This window comes from Equus przewalskii, chromosome 5 (genome assembly GCF_037783145.1).
Source record: "Equus przewalskii isolate Varuska chromosome 5, EquPr2, whole genome shotgun sequence".
NCBI classification, from domain to species: domain Eukaryota; kingdom Metazoa; phylum Chordata; class Mammalia; order Perissodactyla; family Equidae; genus Equus; species Equus przewalskii.
In genome coordinates this window covers 18,697,462-18,717,395 of record NC_091835.1, presented here as the reverse complement: position 1 = coordinate 18,717,395, position 19,934 = coordinate 18,697,462, and the positions used below count along the sequence as shown (strand labels likewise).

General features: G+C 42.7%; 1 protein-coding gene and 1 long non-coding RNA gene across 10 annotated transcripts; one reads left to right on the top strand and one right to left on the bottom strand.

Moving 5' to 3' along the window:
- The first annotated feature begins 2,210 nt into the window (after positions 1–2,210).
- LOC103554844 (uncharacterized) lies at positions 2,211–19,751 on the top strand. Of its 9 annotated transcripts, none has more exons than XR_011540196.1 (11): positions 2,211–2,765; positions 2,886–3,090; positions 6,750–6,844; positions 7,442–7,576; positions 8,106–8,194; positions 8,420–8,558; positions 10,321–10,442; positions 10,616–10,723; positions 11,050–11,173; positions 16,341–16,493; positions 17,833–19,751. It is a non-coding gene; the product is annotated as an uncharacterized lncRNA (long non-coding RNA). The 9 variants fall into 9 exon arrangements; XR_011540195.1 differs by having other exon boundaries at positions 7,442–7,596; XR_011540194.1 differs by having other exon boundaries at positions 7,442–7,627.
- On the bottom strand, positions 13,041–15,524 carry LOC139083470 (akirin-1). The gene has a single exon (XM_070620150.1). It carries the CDS (start codon positions 13,847–13,849, stop codon positions 13,268–13,270), a length of 582 nt encoding a protein of 193 aa, XP_070476251.1. The 5' UTR covers positions 13,850–15,524; the 3' UTR covers positions 13,041–13,267.
- Positions 19,752–19,934: the final 183 nt, after the last annotated feature.

Genomic DNA, 19,934 nt, shown 5'->3' with positions numbered 1-19,934 from the left:
CTATCTAAATTCCATTTATGAATTTTTCTCTTTGTGTCTCAAGAAGGACATTCATATCCCAAGTTCTTATCACTGATTTTAATAAGAATGCTTAATTTTTGTCGTCAAATGTTTACATTTTCACAGGTAAGCTTTATCTAAAACAGTTACGTTTTTCTTCCTTTAGTCTGTTAATTTGACCTGTTTCCTTATCTGGAAACATCTTTGCATTCCAAGAGATAAATTCTACTTGGTATTCTTTTACTATACTGCTTGATTCAATTCACTCAACTTGCTAACATTTTATTTGAACTTCGCATCTTTGTTCTTAAGTGAAATGGGCTTTCGTTTTCTTTTGAGTTGTCCTTGATTAGTTTTCTTAAAAACCTGTAGTCTTGCAAAGTAAGTTAGGTAAAAGTATTTAGTGATGGGCTGGCCTGGTCGCACAGCAGTTAAGTGAGCATGTTCCGCTTCGGCAGCCCGGGGTTCGCCGGTTCGGATCCCGGGTGCCGGGACATGGCACCGCTTGGCAAGCCATGCTGTGGCAGGCGTCCCACATATAAAGTAGAGGAAGATGGGCACGGATGTTAGCTCATGGCCAGTCTTCCTCAGCAAAAAGAGGAGGATTGGCAGCAGTTAGCTCAGGGCTAATCTTCCTCAAAAAAAAACAAAAAAAAAGTATCTGGTGAGGATGTACCAAATCTAAAACACGTAGGCAAATCGTCCTTCCTAATTCTCCTTCGTTCCTGGTTTGTGACTTTATTCTGAAGCTGGAATCAGTGCAGGACCCCTTACAACCGTTCTCTGCCCCCCAAACACACAAGTATTCCAAAGTGCCCTTTTTCAATTCTCAATGTGGGGATAATTCCCAGGATTTTGATCCTACCACAAGGCCTACAAGTGCTGACGGTCATTGAAAGAGCATGTTAGAGATGGTTTAACTCAAAGAAATTAGGAGACAGTTGTTGACACAAATAATCCATAACCAACCTATAAATCAAAATTGGGGTGAGTTTATTCTGAGCCAGAGTAAGGATTACAGCCCAGGAAGGCCTGAGAAGGTGTTCCAGAGAAGGGTGGGTTTCAGTACAATCTTCTATCTTTTTAGAACAAAGAGCATACATTAAACACACCCAGGGTACATTTTCAAAGAGGTATTCAGTTGCAAATTAGCAGGTCAACATGACCATGACCATCACCATGATGCCAGGAAAGGGACTAATCCTGGCGTTAGCAGTAGGGCACAAGAGGGGACGAACGCATTCTTTGTATCTTAAGAGAGTGCATTCCTTACTTTAATGGATAAGCAGATGTATAATGTATGTCTGACAGGCCATAAGTTAGGCTTTCTAGTCTAAGCCGAACCAGTTTTGAACTCAAATAGTTACTCCATATACCTCAATATGTAAAAATCTCCTGTCACCGTATTAGGGCTGCAAATCAATGGCCGGGGACCACTTCCCTAACCTCTGTGAGCCTCGATTTCCTTAAATCTAAGACGAAACTATTAATAACGTGGAAGTCACCAAGTTTGCTTTTAGAAGTCCATGATAAAAGGTACGAAAAACCACCCAGGACGACGCCTGGCACAAAGCAGGCATCCCCACGCCTCAGCTGTGACCATCACTACTGTCACTAGCTGCTCCCACGGCAGCTTCAGACGCGGTGGGCAGCGAGGGACGGCCCGGGAACAAGCGGCGGACCCTGGAGTCCCACCGCCGGCTTCCGGCCTCCGCCCGCCTCGCGTGGAAACGCCTGTGCCTTTCGGTGAAACGGCGAGAGGGCTGAGAGAGACCCCATCGATCGGGTGACGTTAACGGTTAACGGATGTGAGCGCCTGGGACCCACCGGGACTCGGGAGCCCTCAATGATGGCTGTTCTTACGAACGCTGTTGGCTTTTTACGGTCACCCCCACCCGCAGGGAAGCATCAGCCGTGTGACCACCCGCCAGTCCCCCGATATTTCAGGGTCCTGCGCCTCCTGCTCGGCCAACCTGGGGCGAACGCCGGGCTCCCCGCGCTGACCGGGTCAAGCAGACACACGTAGCACACTCCCGCACCAGCCGAGAACAAAATGTCCGCCGTGCGCGCAGGCGCAGTACACGGGGGCCAGGCTCGAGACCCCGCCTCCAGGCTCTCGCACCGCCTACCCCCTCCCAGGGTTCGCGGCTCGGGATTGGCCCAGAGGCGGCGCGGGCTCTGATTGGTCGAGGCGGGGTCACGAGGGCGTTGTCGCCTTCTGGGGTTTGTTCCGCCGGGGTCTCAGGTCTTGGGCTGTACCCGGGAGGGCGCTCCCTGCCTGTGGGCGCCCAGGGGCCGCTGCGGGCTCCTCTGGGGCGTCCAGCCGGGGCCTGCCGCGCGCGGTGGTCCGCAGGCTCTGGGTGGGCGGGGCCCCGCGCTCACCCCAGCCTTAAAGGAGAACCTATCAGAGACGAGACTGCGGGTTAACCTGGGATGTGGTGTCCTAGGTTCCGGCTTGAGACTCCTTATTTGTGTTGTAAATGCTGATGGAGATGGAAGCTGCTCCACTTAAGCGCTGAGTTCTCAGTCTGGATAGGTCAAGACACTTGAGTTGTAGCTCCTGATTTGGTTCCCGTGTGGGGGATTTATTTTGTCCCTGTGCTTCCATTTGAGCAGTCAGTAGTGGAGCTGATTTTTTAAAACATCACAGTTATTTGAAAACGCGTGGTGAAGGGAGCAGAATGAGAGGAAAAGGGAGGAATTCCTGGACGCTTGCCTTTTTTACCTTAAGGAATTTCCATTTCTAGATCGTGGCTAAAGAGAAGGTATGGGAGCCCTGACCTACCAGCACACGCTAAAAATTATCTTCTTTTTCTATCTATTTTGATATTCGCTGGTGTGAGCAAAAGACTCCAGGTGAAAATAAAAACACGAGTTTTTTACAGATGGAAACTTACTACTGCAAATCCTGGAGGCAAAGTGTGCACGACATGGAATGTCGAAGGCCCTGTGATGTGCCTATTGATCTTGTACATTTTAAGCGGGAAAACAAATCAAGGTGCACTGAAGAAAATGAGTCTTTCCTCAAAGGAGATAGAAGATGGGGAAGATGAGATGTCAGAAGATAAGGACAATGGCAGTAGAGATGAGGTAATTATATGTACAGCGTGGAGCAGAATAATTTATTAATGTCAACCATGAAAACCCAGCGTAAAGCAGTTAAACTGCATTGCTTAATCTCAAAAGTGGTATTGTGAACATTTTCCAAGTGGACTAGTTTCACAAGCCTGCCCTAAACTTGATACTAAAATCTGACAAGGTCCTTTTGAGAAAAGGAGATTACAGACCACTCTCGTGAGCATTGATGCGAAAATTCCAAACAAAATATCACCAAATTGAATATCAGTGTTCTGTAAAAAGAATAATACATCGTGGCTAAGTGAGGTTTATTTTTGGCAAGGCAAAGATGTTTTATGTTTGAAAAGTGATACTGGTTGTCTGGAAATACTGGTTTGAAAAGAAATCTCTTGATTCTTAAAATTGCTTCCTTAAAACCCATTAGTTTGTGTGCCTGCCAAACATAGGTTTCCATGTTTCTTCTTTCAACAAATATTTAGGTCCCTCCTATGTTCTGCTTTTGGCTGGGAGCCTCTGCATTGGTGTTTGAATATAGATAGGTTTAAGTTGAGTCTTAAAAAGAATTGAGGTGAATAAGTGGGTACACAGCTGACGAATACTGAATGTTTCCTGTGTGTAGCCACTGTGCCTAGTAGGGTTTTATGCATTATCTCATTGGATCCTCACAGCCACCATGTCGCTAGGCACCACTTTGTAGACAGGAAAACAAATTTGACCATTAACTAACATGCTCATGGTTTCACAGTTAATAAGTGACGCCTGGAATTATACGTGGTTCTGCCGAATCTGAAGCTCTGACTTTTCCCCAGTTCGTTTCTCGATCTTCCCTCCAGGAACTCGTTTTGGGAGGCAGACAGCCTGTATTTGCCTACTTTGAGCAGCTAGTTGTATAGTAGAAACTTTCCTCAACCCTGTTCAATCTAGTCATTGTATCAATGGAAAGTAAAAGTGGGGAATCCTAAAAATATGCATACATAGCTTTTGATTTTAATTTAAAACGTGTTGAATATGTATTTATTTGCCATTCTTTTGATGTGGGACTAAGGCTTTGTCTTTGGGTTCATTGTTCGAGTAGCTTATGTTCTCTATATAAAGTGCCCCCATGGTGCATCTTCTGCTTTTTACAGTTTGTTTCTTTAAAGCAAAACAAAACTTCAAAAAACCGAGTAAAGCAATTTGAATACAGACTCCTACATTTTTAGAATGTTTTCCATTCTTTCGTGGTTGCTCACCCACACCTAATTTGACTGACGTTTTTTAAGCTTTATTAAGTATGTCCAAAGCATTCAACTTTGTTTGCATAGATTCAGTAACTTACTTTTTGCATGAATTTGATTGGTTTATGTGATGTTTATTATGTAATTGAAACTGCAAATACAAGGGTCATATACAGGTTTGCGAACAAACACTACTAGTGATTATTAAGGATACAGTTGAACTCATGGAACAGAAACGCCCAGATGCCCTAGGAGTGCCACACAGCAGCCCACTAGCCACATATGCTTGACGTTTCGTGGGCATCAAGTTAGTAAGTCCTATTTGAAATTGAGCCCGTCATTTAATCCAGCCACAGACATAGTTTAGTACAACATGGTTAAGTAGGCATAGTTAAGAGAGCATCTACTGAGCTATGATAGTCACAATACACTGCATAAGCTGTCTATACTCGTCAGAGCCAGAACATTCTTGGTGAGTGCAGCTTTTGTTTTGGAACCCAGACTGCGTTAGCTTGGAGGAAAATACGAATAGTCACATTATATTTTCCTTAGGCTGATAGGCATGTGATATGATTCTAGACTGTTCACGCTGGTAACTCTCAGCCATTCCTCTTTAAAGATTTTATTTTTCCTTTTTCTCCCCAAAGCTCCCCGGTACATAGTTGTGTATATATATATATTTTTTAGTTGTGGGTCCTTCTAGTTGTGGCATGTGGGGCACCGCCTCAGCATGGCTTGATGAGCGGTGCCATGTCCACACCCTGGATCCAAACCAGCGAAACCCTGGGCCGCCAAAGCGGAGTGCGTGAACTTAACCACTCAGCCACGGGGCTGGCCCCAGCCATTCCTCTTTAAAATGTGGTTCCTACGATGGTTTATTCTGGTATATAGTGGTATTATCACAGTTAGATTAACTTTTAGGGTAACCACACCCTAATGTTGGCTTACTGAAATGATTTAATTCAAACTCTAGTCTCTCACATGCCTTGTTGCTCCCATGTCATTCCCATGCTAGATGAACTGGTCCCTCATCCGTTTGCCTATAAATTTTGTTCACAATCAGTAACACTAATCACATCATATTATCGTTACTTATGTCTTCCTGTGATGTGAGTTGAGATATATATATATATATATATATATATATATATATACACACACCAGTTGTGTTTATTTGCTAGGGTTGGCATAATAAAATATCACTCTGAGTGGCTGAAACAACAGAAATTTATTTTCTCCTAATTCTGGAGGCTAGAAGACAAAGATCAAATTGTTGGCAGGTCTGGATTCTTCTGAGGCCTTTCTCCCTGGCTTGATGATGTCTGCCTTCCTGCTGTGTCTTCCCACGGTCATTCATCATTTCTTCATTTTGTCCTTTTGTATGTGGTGAGACTTCATTCAATGTTCTGCTAAAATTGTCATCTTCAGTCGTTTAGTTTTATAATACCATGCCCAGTTATTAGTAGCTATAGGATGGTTCTAATTAGGAAGCATGTGGTCCAACCATTGGGCTTGGCTCTCATTCCTGTGTCTGCCCCAGTTGCCTGTCTCCTTTGGTGTGTTACTTGTATGCTGAGAGTTGGGACACTAAAGGCATGCAGAGCCACCTAAATAGTAGTTGACTTGGTGTATTTTCCTAGGGCGGTGGCTTTTATACTTTTATTTTTATTTATTTATTTATTTATTTTTCTGCTTTATCTTCCCAAACCCCCCGTACATAGTTGTATATCTTAGTTGCTGGTCCTTCTAGTTGTGGGATGTGGGATGCCACCTCAACGTGGCCTGACGAGGGGTGCCATGTCCACACCCAGGATCCGAACCCTGGGCCGCCACAGTGGAGCACGTGAACTTAACCACTCGGCCACGGAGCCAGCCCCCTATTTTTTTATTTATTTATTTTTTGTGAGGAAGATTGTTGCTGAGCTGACATCTATGCCCATCTTCCTCTATTTTATGTGGGATGCTGCCACAACATGGCTTGATGAGTGGTGCTAGGTCCTCGTTTGGGATCTGAACCTGCGAACCCCGGGCAGCTGAAGTGGAGTGTATGAACTTAACCACTATGCCACCGGGCCGGCCCCTTCCCTGTAAAGTTTGTGATTTGATAATTCCAGTGAAATCCAAGAATTTTATTTTTTTTCTTTTTTGTTTAGACAAGCATGCCAGATAATTCTGGCGCTGGGACCTCTTTTACTCTAAAGTGAGGAATTTGTTCTAGAGAACTCAACATAGATGTTGACATATGTACCTGACCAAATCTTGCACTTGCTGACTGTACAATGTGATTGTAACCTCATGGGCATAGGGGAGATGTCATTTCATTGTTGCCCGTTCTCCTCCAGGTTGTCATCCCTCAGAAGAACGGTAGGAAGGTTACCACTGCTCCAGGAAATAAAGTAGGGGGAAAAAGTCACTGGGTCCCATGTTTACTGAGGAATTAATATCACACTGCAGGAAGGGAGCCACATGGACCAAGCTGCCAAAAGATAGGAGAAGTGCCAAGCTAGACAACCGTGAAAAGAGAACTGAGATCTCTGAGGAGGATGAAGGTAAGACCAGTGGGTTGGACCAGTGAAGGTAAAGAATCCTCTCCTGGGGGTGTTCCTGGCTAGCGGCTGTAAGATCTCAAAGGCCAGCGCTGCATGCCATTCCACATGGCTCTTGGAGGGGTTTTAGAAAAGTGCCGCCCTTCTGAAAGTTGCCTTGGCAATCCCTGGCTGATTCTTCGGGCCTGGCTCCATTGGGTGAAGAGGCTCAGTGGACATTGGACCTTTGCTGTGCACATGGTGAGAATCAGAGTTTTCTCCTTGAATGTTACACATTGTTTCTATCTTTGTGCTTATGAGCCAAGCAGGTTCATTTCTCTCAAACTTTCATTCTCAGTGATTTTTTTTTTGTCTTGGTGGAATCTGTATAACATTTTAAATGATATTGCTTCCAAAGCAGTAATTCTTACTATTTTTATTAAAATACAATAGCAGTACATTTTAAATCATTTCAAAATAAAGTTAAAATAGCAGTGAAATTTTTTCTTAGATTTGTGTACATAGTCAGGTTTGTGAGCAGTTTATCTGAAAGAACGATTTGTCGTTCTTATTCTTAACAAGTCTGTGTGGTAGGACTTGATTAGGTGGCTTTTCATTTAGATTCTGAAAAAGAAGCCTTGTATTCTACGTGGGCCAAAGGGAGAAGAGCCCTTCCTGTAGGGGTGGAGGAAGATGAGCAGGACGATGACGATGACGATGACGAGGACAAAGGCTGTGAGGAAGAGGAGGAGGAAGGTCAGAACGACCTAAATCAGGTCGGGCAAGAGGTGGCCAGTGTCCAGGAGTGTGAGTTTTTCGGGAAGCCCTTGGGCAAGGACTGTTGCATTTCTTTGATGAACTTGAAGAACTTTCTAATTAATTTATAAATGCCTTTAAAAGTTCTCTGACCGGACCTCACCCATGTATCTCACGCAGAAGAGGCATAGTGTAGGTATGATATTTGTGGATAGAGTAGAAGCTTCCAGTTTACCCATTAGTGCTACAGACAGATCATTAAAAATAGAGTATTCTGGGGGCTGGCCCCATGGCCGAGTGGTTAAGTTCGCGCACTCCGCTGCAGGCGGCCCAGTGTTTCGTCAGTTCGAATCCTGGGCGCGGACATGGCACTGCTCGTTGAACCACACTGAGGCAGCGTCCCACGTGCCACAACTAGAAGGACCCACAACGGAGAATATACAACTATGTACTGGGGGGCTTTGGGGAGAAAAAGGAAAAAATAAAATCTTTAAAAAAAAAAATAGAGGATTCTGGCTTTTTCCCACAGAACCTATGAAAAAAAAACACCTGATAAATGGAAGATGGAAATGGCCAAGCAGAAGGCTCCCCCTGACACCACAAAACAGAAATTAGAAGGTAACTTCTTTGCTATGTTTTAAGGCGTAAGAGACACGCGGAGAATTTCAGATTGGCAGAAATTAAATCTCTCTTCACCCAAATGATGAACAAGGGGATATTTATTGCAGCTTGGGGTTATGGTATTCCAGAGTCTTTCATGGAATTTTCTTTTAGCATCATTCTTTCTGAACTATTTACATATATATATTTTTTTCTTTTTTTTTTTACCTTTTTGTATGGCAGCTAAACCACCTGTAACTTTCAGACTGTTTGTGGGAAACCTGAATTTCAACAAAATGGCTACTGAGCTAAAAACTGGTCTCAGTGAATTTTTTGCTAAAAATGATCTCGCAGTTGTTGGTGTCAGAGTTGGCTTCTCCAGGTAAATGCCGATAAATTAAGAATGTTATTATGAGTTTATCAGCCCAGTGGTTGTTAGTCCTGGAGGATGTAGGAGTTCCGGTGGCTTCCTGTTTGATTGTGGGGTACTAGCCTGCTGTCTCGTCAGATCCTTTGGTACCTGCTCTTCACCTTTTGGAGGGATTTTAACTGTCTCATGCAGTTCAGAATCAGTATTTAAAATCCTTCAGTGGCTCAGGTTTAGTAAATCCATTATATTAAACTTTGCTACCCCATTTTTCCAACCAAATTAAAATAATCCCAAGATCTTCTAAGTCTTTACAGAAACCAATTTTCATGATTTTCCAACTGTGAGCAACATTATTTGCCTAGAATCATTTTAAACTAAGTCGCAGATTTAATCACAAAACCCCTAGCTTTGGAGGCAAATATAGTTCTGTGTGAGTTCTGCTTTTTTGCTGATTTGAATTTCATCCTTTCTTTCTTCTTTCACATCAGAAGCATATGTCTTGGGTGTGAGCACGTCTATTTTTATAGTACTCAGAATTTCTTATGTAAAAACAAAAAGATAATCGTAAACATTCATTGATCACTCACCGTTCCAGGCATTGTTCTTAGTTCCATGTTTATATTAACTCATTGAATCCATAAGACAATCTTCGGTGGTAACTATTGTCATCATCCTCATTTTACAAAGGAGGAAACTGAGGCACAGAGAAGTTAAGTAGCATGCCCAGTATCACACAGTTAGAAAGTGAAAAAAAAGAAAGGAAATGGCAGACCCAGGATTTGGGCCCAGCACTCTGGCTCCAGAGCCTATGCCACAACTTTTGTTACCTTCCTCTTCTTAAAGTTTTTGTTAACTATATTTTGAAATATTGTTGCCTTTGCAGTAAATAAGGATTCCTTTTGCATTAAAAAGAATTCTTACAGTAATAGCCCTTGGGTTTGCTAACACATTCCGTAGTCTATACATTTTGTTCCAATTCACAAATGCAGATGGCTGTTTCTCTCTCTCTTTTTTTTTTTGAGGAAGATTAACCCTGAGCTAACTGCTGCCAATCCTCCTCTTTTTGCTGAGGAAGACTGGCCCTGAGTTAACATCCGTGCCCATCTTCCTCCATTTTATATGTGGGACGCCTACCACAGCATGGCTTGCCAAGCTATGCCATGTCCACACCCGGGATCCGAACCGGCGAACCCCGGGCCGCCAAAGTGGAACGTGAGCACTTAACCACTGTGCCACCGGGCTGGCCCCAGATGGCTGTTTCTTAAAACAAAAATTCAGAAACTTGTAGCTTCGTTTTCTGTAGCTTTTGGTTAAATTTTGTCAGTTGTTAAGCAGAAAAAAATGAAGACTTCAACAGGTGAATTTGCACTGATTCTCAGTCCTTGCTCTAGAACAGAGTTTCTTCACTTCAGCACTATTGACATTTTGGGCTGGATAATTCTTTGTTGTGGGGAGCTATACAGTTCATTGTAGGCCGTTTAGCACTCTCCCTGGGTTCTACCCACTGGATACTCCCCACGCACTGGACACTCCCCAGGTGTGACAGCCAAAAATGTCTCCAGACATCAAACTCCCCCCCAGGCCTGGACCCCTGCTCTCTGTTACTTCCTGGCACTGGTATTGGCGGTTGGTGGAGCCTTGATTTTGATGTAAATTTGGCAGGTGCCTTTGACTCATTGCTAATTTCCACTTACATCCAGTCTGATTAGCCAGCCAGCAGGCATGTGCCTCTTGATCATACCAGTCCTTTTTCTCCTTTCTTCTACATCTGTAGATTTGGTTATGTGAATTTTAAATCCGCTGACGACCAGGAAAAAGCCTTGGAACTTAGAGATACAAAGGTCCTTGGGTATGAAATGAAATTGAAGAAACCAAAGGGAAAGGAAAGAAAGAAAGGTATGCAAACAAGGTAATTTGTTCGTAGATACCTCTGTATCTAGAAGGCTGTGGGTCAGGCGGGAATTCGTATCATATTGTTTTTTATCCAAAAGGGCAGATACTCCTCACTGACCAACAGGTCACCTGCTTCTACAGCACAGACTTTATCTGCCTGTCCTTCTCCGTCCCAGGGTTCTCTCCAGGACTCATTCCCTGGCTACTTGTGTCCCATCCATGGAGTCTCAGCTTACAGGTCACTTCCTCGGATCAGGAGAATCTTCCTTTACCCCCAGACTGGGGTAAGTCTTCTCTACGACGTGTTCTCATTTCCCCTTTTACTTTTCCTTCCTGGCATTTCCGCAGTTTGTAATTAGGTGACTGTTTACTCTCCTTTTCCCCCAACAACACCACCTTCCTGAGAGCAGGGGCCAGGTCTCTGTTTTCACAGCCAGCGTGTAGCACAGGCCCTCGCCCAGAGTATGTGTTCAAATATATGCTAAATGAAGGAATACGTATTGCTGTTTCAGTCTCCAGCTCTTTGAGAAGTATTTTTTCTCCCTTAGAAAACTTTGGATCCTTATGAGATCTAAACTCAGACTAACAATATTCTTTTGTGTTTATGCAGATCGAGATGCCAGAACGCTTCTGATCAAGAACCTGCCTGACAAAGTCACTCAGCATGAATTAAAAGAAGCGTTTGAGGATGCTTTTCAAATCAGATTGGTGAGCAAGGATGGCATGAGGGAAAGGTATGTTTTGTACCTTGTACTGAAAAAAAATACACGTCTACTGGATTTAAACATAACAGAATTCCATTACATTCTCCCAAATTACTTACACCTGGTTTTAGAGAAGGAAAGAGTGGTTAGTCAACCTTTCTACTAACAGGCATAAGAGCTGAAGGTGGCATCATAAATGGACAGCCAAAAGCTTCTAGAAAACCTGGTGTCATAGAGAAATGAAGATTTGTTCTGCAACTATAAGATTGAAGGTTGGAAGAATTCGGTCATAGGTTATCTTCATTCCTCTCAAGGGCTGACTGCCTCCAGTAAAATAACACACTTGGCAGCTTGCCCGGACAGGTACCAAAACAGGACATTGAATTCGTCTGTTAGAATTATGTTGTGACCAACTAATGACCATCACTGTGTCTCTGGGCTCTGGTAGCATAAAAGGATGAATATGGTGACATTAGGGTGGACTGGAATGTATTTTGAAGGGATTCTCACTGAGGTAAAAATTGAATATCGGGTAACAGATATATTTGAGCTAAATTTGTTGGTGTTGGTAAACTCTAAAATAATCCATACCAGTATATTCTTTTTTTTTTTTTTTTTTTTTTAGCTTAAGTATTTTATTTGTTTGCAACTAAGCTTGTTAACACTATATAATGAAAATGTACAAAGAATAATGTTGCAGTTTTTGGTTAGATTTAAGTCAAAGACATTCATTAATAAGGAATCTTCGAATGTGAATATTCCAGAAATTTCTCTAAGCCATCTGATCAGAACAACTGTCTCTGAATATTACCTTACTTTGGAAGGTATTGGCATACATTTGAATTAAACTCAGAATTTTCAAAATAAGCCCTAATTTAAAAAAACTATTCTATACTCAAACTAAAACAATTTTAATAGAACTTTCCTTTCCAGAAACAATAATAAAGGAAACAAGGCATTTTGTAAAATGTGGTCCTGAACAAGTCACAGTAAAAAATAAATGTATACTCAACTTCCACCTCCTCAAAACAGAGGCTACTTTCTGTTCCTCAGCCTTGGAAACAAGGTAAAGAACAGTCTGTAAGCAACTTCGGGCAGGGGGCTGCCAAAACAAAGCTCGAGCAGTTGCACATGGACACCTCTTAGAATTCGGGGGAACCTGACCAAAGGATCCAAATTCTCTTTTGAATAACTGATGCGAGAGTGAAGTGGCTCCTCCCAAACAGCAGTGCCGCCGGGGCCTGGCCCAGCCCGGTGCTCACCTGTGTAACGCTCCCAAGCAAACCCTGATCCTCCTGCTCCGGCGGAGACTTTTTCTTTTTAGAGGTCAGTGTCCAGGGAGCTCTTTGTGTGAATGAGGTGAGCACAGACTCCATGTGGGTATTTTAAGGCTTGGAGTCAAAGTATTTTTTAACACGGCTAGGCAGAGTCCATGTGTCAAATGGCCTGTCTCCAGTTTGTTCTAATTTGTCACCACACATTTGTTGACCTAGGACCACAGACCTTTGCTATGTTATCATAATCACATCTAATGTCCATCCTAACTTATGATTCATATTCTGTGCCTGGAAACAGTCCCTGTATTTAACAATAATACCTACACATAAAACAATCCACTGTTACAACTTATATGGTCACAAAACATTAATGATCTTCTTTAGACCAAGCAAATGTTTTTAACCATAATTGTCGTGCATCAAATTCACAGCCAGAATCCCCAAGATCAAAAAAATTTGCACAATACAAATAATAACTTAAAATACACATACACACATATACACACACTCTCACACACACTTCTTACAGAACTGTGCTTGGGGAAACTCCATTTGTTGAGTGCCACTGAGGGCATATTTTGCTAAACTTCTGCTCCAGGTATTTTTGTTTGGAAAATCTATCACAGTAGGGCACAGCTGTTTATTGGATGAGCAGAAAAGAAAGATATGCTTGTGGCAACGAGAAAGTTTTAAGGTCTTTCAAGTTGTATAAAATGGACCTGCAGAAACGTTTAAGTGTTCTCAGGATGCAAAGTTGGAGCTGAAATGTGATATCAAACCAGTTGCAAAAAGTGTACAGCAGCCATCTCTTGAGGTCAAACCTGGTACCCAGATATGCAAGAAAGCTTCAGGACACGTAGCTTGTTGGCCTTGTCCCATATCGTCGCATAATCTGATCATGTGTGAATTTCACAAAAGATTCATATTGTTCTGCTAGTTTGGTATTGAGGATTTGCTCATACTCCTCCCGAATTTTATCTTCATAGTCTTTTAAGAGACGCTCACATATTATTCCAACTTGTCGGAGGGTAAAGGTGGGCTGGTCCTTCTTCATCCAGGAGGAACCTGGCGAACTAGGTGCTGCGAGTGCTGCGGAGTGAGGCTGACTTTCCGAAGTACAAGCTTCACTCTGATTAAGAACAACTTCTAAATGTCTCCACCTCTGATAACGACTATATTCTTGTTTTATGTTCTGAAAAATTTGCTCCGGAGTTGGAAGGCGCCGCTCGCTGCCGGGCGGGGCGGGCTGCTGCAGGGCCGGCGGCGGGGTCTGCGTCTGGAGCAGCGGCGGCGGCGGCTCGGCGTCGGGGGGCCTGAGGCCCGGAGTGGGGCCGGGCAGGGGGGCGCAGCGCCGCCGCTTCGGGGACCCGGGGTTCAGCAGCGCCGCCTCGAACTCCATGGGCCGCTTCAACGTCGCCCCGCACGCCATGCCGCCGAGGGGCCAGGGACCAGGAGCGGACGCGGCTGGAACGGCGGCCCGACCTCCGGCTCCTCAGCCGAGCTCCCGAGCCAAGCCCATACCAGTATATTCTGATGAATATAATCTCTAGAAAAGAGTCCTGCAGATTTAGAAAACAAGTCTGAGAGGATAAATCCCAAATCGTTAGCAGTGTTTACTGTGGGGAGAGATGGGGGAGCTCCGCCATGCTTGCAGTCAGCAACACTGGAAAACGACAAAACAAAAATTCCTGCCAAAGCTATATGATTTCTCAAACTTCACTCACTTGTTTTAATTAGACACACTTAACTCTTTAGAATCATCCCTTTAATGAAGAATTATTGCCAAGGGGAAATAGGAGAAGCCAAAGAATCCATGACCATATGAAATGGAGCATAGTACCTATGTCAGAAATGCACGCAGTACATTATCTTCGAGAATATTCTTACTCAGCTTCTTACTCCGTGTCATTCACCAAAGTTAATTACAGGTTCATGAATGATTACATGGAAACTATGAAACCATGAAGTACTAGGGGAAGACATGGAGAATGTTTTTGTTTGTTTTTAATAATCTGCAAGAGGGGAGGGCCTTTCTAAGTGTGACACGAACCCCAAAGGAAAAAGTAGATAAATTTGACTGCATAAATATACAATATTTCTACATGGGAAAAAAATATCTCCATTGGGCTGGCCGGTGGCCAAGTGGTTAAGTTTGCACGCTCTGCTTCGGTGGCCCAGGTTTCACTGGTTCGGATCCTGGGCGCAGACATGGCGCCACTCATCAGGCCATGCTGAGGTGGCATCCCACATGCCACAGCTAGAAGGACCCACAACTAAAATATACAACTATGTACTGGGGGGGTTGGGGGAGAAAAAGCAGGAAAAAAAGAAACATTGGCAACGGTAGTTCAGGTGCCAGTCTTAAAAAAAAAATCCCCATAAACAAAGTCAAAAGACAAGTGGCAAACCAGGAAAAAGTATTTGTAATTCGTATCAAGACCAAGGGCTAATTTTGCTGATGTATGAAGTGTGCCTGACAATCAGTAAGAAAAAGACCAATAACCCAGTAAAAATATAGGCAGATTACAGATAGGTCTCAGAAAAGAAATTTTCTTTTAAAGAAAGGAGAGGATGGTCACCCTCACTTATAATAAAAGAGTTATAAATTAAAACTACACCGAGATGTAACTTTTTACCTCTCAGATGTTCACAGATCAAGAAATTTATTGCCATGGTATTGGAGAGGGTGTGGAGAAACTGGCATGCTTGTATTTTGTTGGTAGAGGTGAAACTGGTGAAGTCAATACGAAGATTAGTTACCTAGTAGTATCTGTGAGAGTTCTAATTGTATATACCATTTTATCCTGCAGTTCCACTCCTAAGACTTTATCCTGCAGACAGGTGTGAAATAATGTATTACCAAGTTGTTTGATGCAGAATTAAAATTGACCTGAATATCTATCAATAGGAAACTGGTTAAAATCTTCCAGTAGATCCATAAGATATTATACTATGCAGTTGTAAAAAGAAATGAAACAGCATTTTGTGTACTGATGGGAAATAATCTGTAGTATACATTATTAAGGGAAAAAGGCAAAGTATAGAACAGTGTATATAGTATTCTACTTTTTATGTAAAAATATAATGGAGGACACACCATATAAAAAAAATGAACTCAAAATGAATCAAAGACCCAAACATAAGGGCTAAAACATAAAACTTAGAAGAAAACATAGGAGTAAATCTTTGTGATCTTGGGTTAGGGTGTTGCACAGCGATGAAAGAGAAGATGGAGAAGTTGGACTTCATCAAAATTAAAGATGTTTCTACCCTAAAGGACACTATCAAAAAAGTTAACGGAAACTACAGACTGGGAGAAAATATTGCAAATCATATATTTGATAAGGGACTTGTATTAAAAATACATAAAGAACTCTTAACAACTCAATAATAAAAAGTCAACACAATTAAAAAACGGGTAAAGGGGGCTGGCCCTGTAGCTGAGTGGTTAAGTTTGCGCGCTCTGCTGCAGGCGGCCCAGTGTTTTACTGGTTCGAATCCTGGGCGTGGACATGGCACTGCTCATCAAACCACGCTGAGTCAGCGTCCCACATGCCACAACTAGAAGGACCCACAACGAAGAATATACAACTATGTACTGGGGGGCTTTGGGGAGAAAAAGGAAAAAAAAAATCTTTAAAAAACGGGTAAAGGATTTTAATGGACCATTTTCCAAACAAGGTATACTAATGGTCAATAAACACATGAAAAGATTCTCAACATTAGTCATTAGGGAAATGCAAATCAAAAGCATGATGTGAAGGGTAGAAATTGGGCAAAAGGAAGACTTCACTGTATCCTTTTCTACCTTTTGCATTTTGAATCATGTATGTGTATTACTAATTCAAAAGACAGATAAATAAAAGTACTAAGTGTCGACTGTTTTCCTTCTCTCCCCCACCCTCTCCCCACAATTGCAGGATCGCCTATATTGATTTCTACTCACAAGTGGGCTGCAGAGAGAGCCTTGGCAAAGAAGCAAGGAAGAGAGATCGGTGGGCTTGCCATAGTTCTGGACCGTGCTGGAGAGAAAAGCCAAGGCCAAGAAGATAGACAGTACAGCCCCTGGAGAGGTGAGGGATGCTAGCATCCTGTGGATGGAGACTCGCCAGGGTTGGCAGTGGCATTCCCTGGGGACGGGCTAGGATGAGGTTGGGGGCAGTTGGCACTTTTAAATACAACTTCTACCTGGATCAAAAATGTGTTATCTGCATACTTATATCAGATTAATGAGTATTGTCCTAGTTAACTGTAACCTTGATGTCTGTAAAAGAAATGGCACTTTGAGATACATCGGTTTAGTTCCCCGTTTTGGGTACCCTCTAGGATTCTGTTTGAACAACCTATTAAACCTGTGGTTTCAGGATTAGATATCTAATTTGTTATCGAGTAGAGTTTTTGTCGGGTTTAAACCAGAGACCTCAAACCAGTGTCCCTAATCTGATGGGTAGATGTGGTGGCTTGTATAGTATTTACAGAAAAAACTATAGCGGCCCGCCCAGTGGCGCAGCAGTTAAGGTCACATGTTCTACTTCAGTGGCCCCGGGTTCACTGGTTCGGATCCCGGGTGCAGGCCTGTGCACCGTTTGTCAAGCCATGCTGTGGCAGGCGTCCCACATATTAAAAAAGACAGGGGGGCCAACCTGGTGGCGCAGCAGTTAAGTTCACACTTTCCACTTGGGCAGCCCGAGGTTCGCCAGGTTGGATCCTGGGTGCGGACCTGCGCACTGCCTGTCAAGCCATGCTGTGGCAGGTGTCCCACATATAAAGTAGAGGAAGATGGGCATGGATGTTAGCTCAGGGCCAGTCTTCCTCAGCAGAAAGAGGAGGATTGGCAGCAGACGTTAGTTCAGGGCTGATCTTCCTCAAAAAAAAAAAAAAGAAAAATGAAAAAAAGATATATATATATAAATTAAAAAGTAGAGGAAGATCAGCATGGATGTTAACTCAGGGCCAGTCTTCCTCAGCAAAAAAAGAGGAGGATTGGCAGCAGATGTTAGCTCAGGGCTAATCTTCCTCCCCCCCCCCCCAAAAAAAATCACCTGGAAAGAAACTATAGAATTTCGTATGAATATTTTTAAAAATCAAGAAATTTCACATAAAAATGTGGATCTCCAGCCTTTTTGGCTACATCAGAGAATCTGGCGGCCCTGGGGCTGCTTTCTTACATGTCTGTAGTCCCCTGGAGAGGTGACTAAGCTAAGGGCTGCTTCCCCTTAGCTGTGGCATTTGCTCTGTTTCCTACAACCTCTGCCATTCCTGAAATTCTCCCCAGCTCTGAAGGAGTGAACATCACATCTACCCATTGAAAAAAATAGAATTAATAATATGTTTTACTTACGAAGTAGTCCTTTTTTTCTGTTAGTAAAGATAACATTTTAATATTTCTTATGCATTTGTCTCTTTCAAAAGTGGGGAAACGAAAGCTAGAACAGGAAAGCCACACGTTTCAAGAAAAATGGGAGCGAGCTTATTTCTTTGTGGAGGTAAAGAATGTTCCTACATGTTTAATATGCAAACAAAGTCTGTCTGTGTCGAAAGAATATAACCTAAGAGGCCATTACGAAACAAACCATAGTAGCAACCATGATGTCTGTACACAAAAGATGCGTGATAAAAAGCTTAACGAACTGAAAAAAAGACTGAAATTTCAACATGATTTGCTTTTGAATGTGAATAAAGTAAGTGATGCTGCCATGAAATGTAGTTATGTATTAAGTGAGAAAATTGCCCGGGCATCCAAACCTTTGACAGATGGTGAGTTTATAAAGGAGTGTCTGTTGAGTGCAGCAGAAATTATGTACCCCGAACAGAGACCAGCATTTGCCAACATAAGACTAAGTGGGAACATTGTTGGGCAGCACGTTGACAATGTGACTGAGAACTTACAGGACAAGTTGCAAGAGAAAGCGAAATCATTGGTGGCTTTCTGTCTCGCAGCTCAGGAAAGCGCCGATATAAATCATGCCCCTCAGTTAGCTGTATTTATTCGTGGTGTTGATGAACCTTTCGATGTGACTGAAGAACTTTTGGACGTGGTACCCATGACAAGCACAACATCAGGAAATGAGTTATTTTTATGTGTTGAGAAAAGTCTTAAAAAATTTAATGTAGACTGGTCAAAATTAGTAAGTCTTAGCACAGATGGTAACTCTGAGATGGTTGGTGTTAAACAACGTGTTACAAGACTTCAATCGAAAGTGTCAGGGCTTTGCAAAGACGCAGAACTGAAGTCTGTGCACGGCCTCGTTCCCCAGGAATCATTTTGTGCTAACAAGTTAAAAATGGATCATGTCTTGGGCATAGTCATTTCCACCATAACCTGGATATGTTCCCATGGCTCGAACCCCAGAAAGTTCAGTGCTTTGTTTAATGAGTTGGATGCACAATACGGAAGCCTGCTCTGCTCCATGGAAGCTAAGTGGCTGAGTTGTGGTGTGGTGCTCAGGCAGGTTTTTGAACTGTTGGAAGAAATTGACTTTTTCATGTCTTCCAAAGGAAAATCCGTGCCTCAGCTTACTAGCAAAGATTGGTCAAAGACTTGGCCTTTTTGGTTGACATTATGACTTATCTAAACACATTGGATATTTCTCTGCAAGGGCGTTCACAAGTAGTTACACAAACGTATGATTCCATTCGCTCATTCCTAGCGGAATTGTGTCTTTGGGAAACTCATCTGGCAAGGAACAATCTGGCCCACTTCCCTACTCTGAAATTAGTTTCTGAAAATGAAAGTGATGGCCTGAACTATATTCCACAAATTAAAGAGTTGAAGACTGAATTCCAGAAAACCTCTGATTTCAAGCTTTTGAAAATGAACTAATATTGTTCAGTTCACCTTTCTCAATTAACATTAATAATGTGAACGAAGGGGCTGGCCCCGTGGCCGAGTGGTTAAGTTCGCGCGCTCCACTGCAGGCAGCCCAGTGTTTTGTTGGTTCGAATCCTGGGCACAGACATGGCACTGCTCATCAAACCATGCTGAGGCAGCGTCTCACATGCCACAACTAGAGGGACCCACAAAGAAGAATATACAACTATGTACCAGGGGGCTTTGGGGAGAAAGAGGAAAAAAATAAAATCTTTAAAAAAAAAAATAATGTGAATGAAGAGCAACAAATGGAAGTTATCGAATTGCAGTACAACACCATACTCAAAACTAAATATGATGATGTTGGAATCCCAGAATTCTACAAATATCTTGGGAACGGTTACCCAAAATATAAAAACCATTGTGCGAAGATTCTGTCCATGTTTGGAAGTACCTATATTTGTGAGCAGCTCTTTTTTGTTATGAAACTAAATAAAACTAAATATTGCTCCCAGTTAAAGGATTCAAAGATGAATTCTCTGCTGCATGTTGTCACACGGGATTCACGACCTGGTGTTGACTGACACCTTGGGGCGTGAGAAAGGATTGTCAGATTTCAAATCTGAGGAGTAATAAATTAGGAAACTTTGAATGTTTCTATTTCCAAATTATATTTTTTCAATGTCAAATTTAAAGTACAATC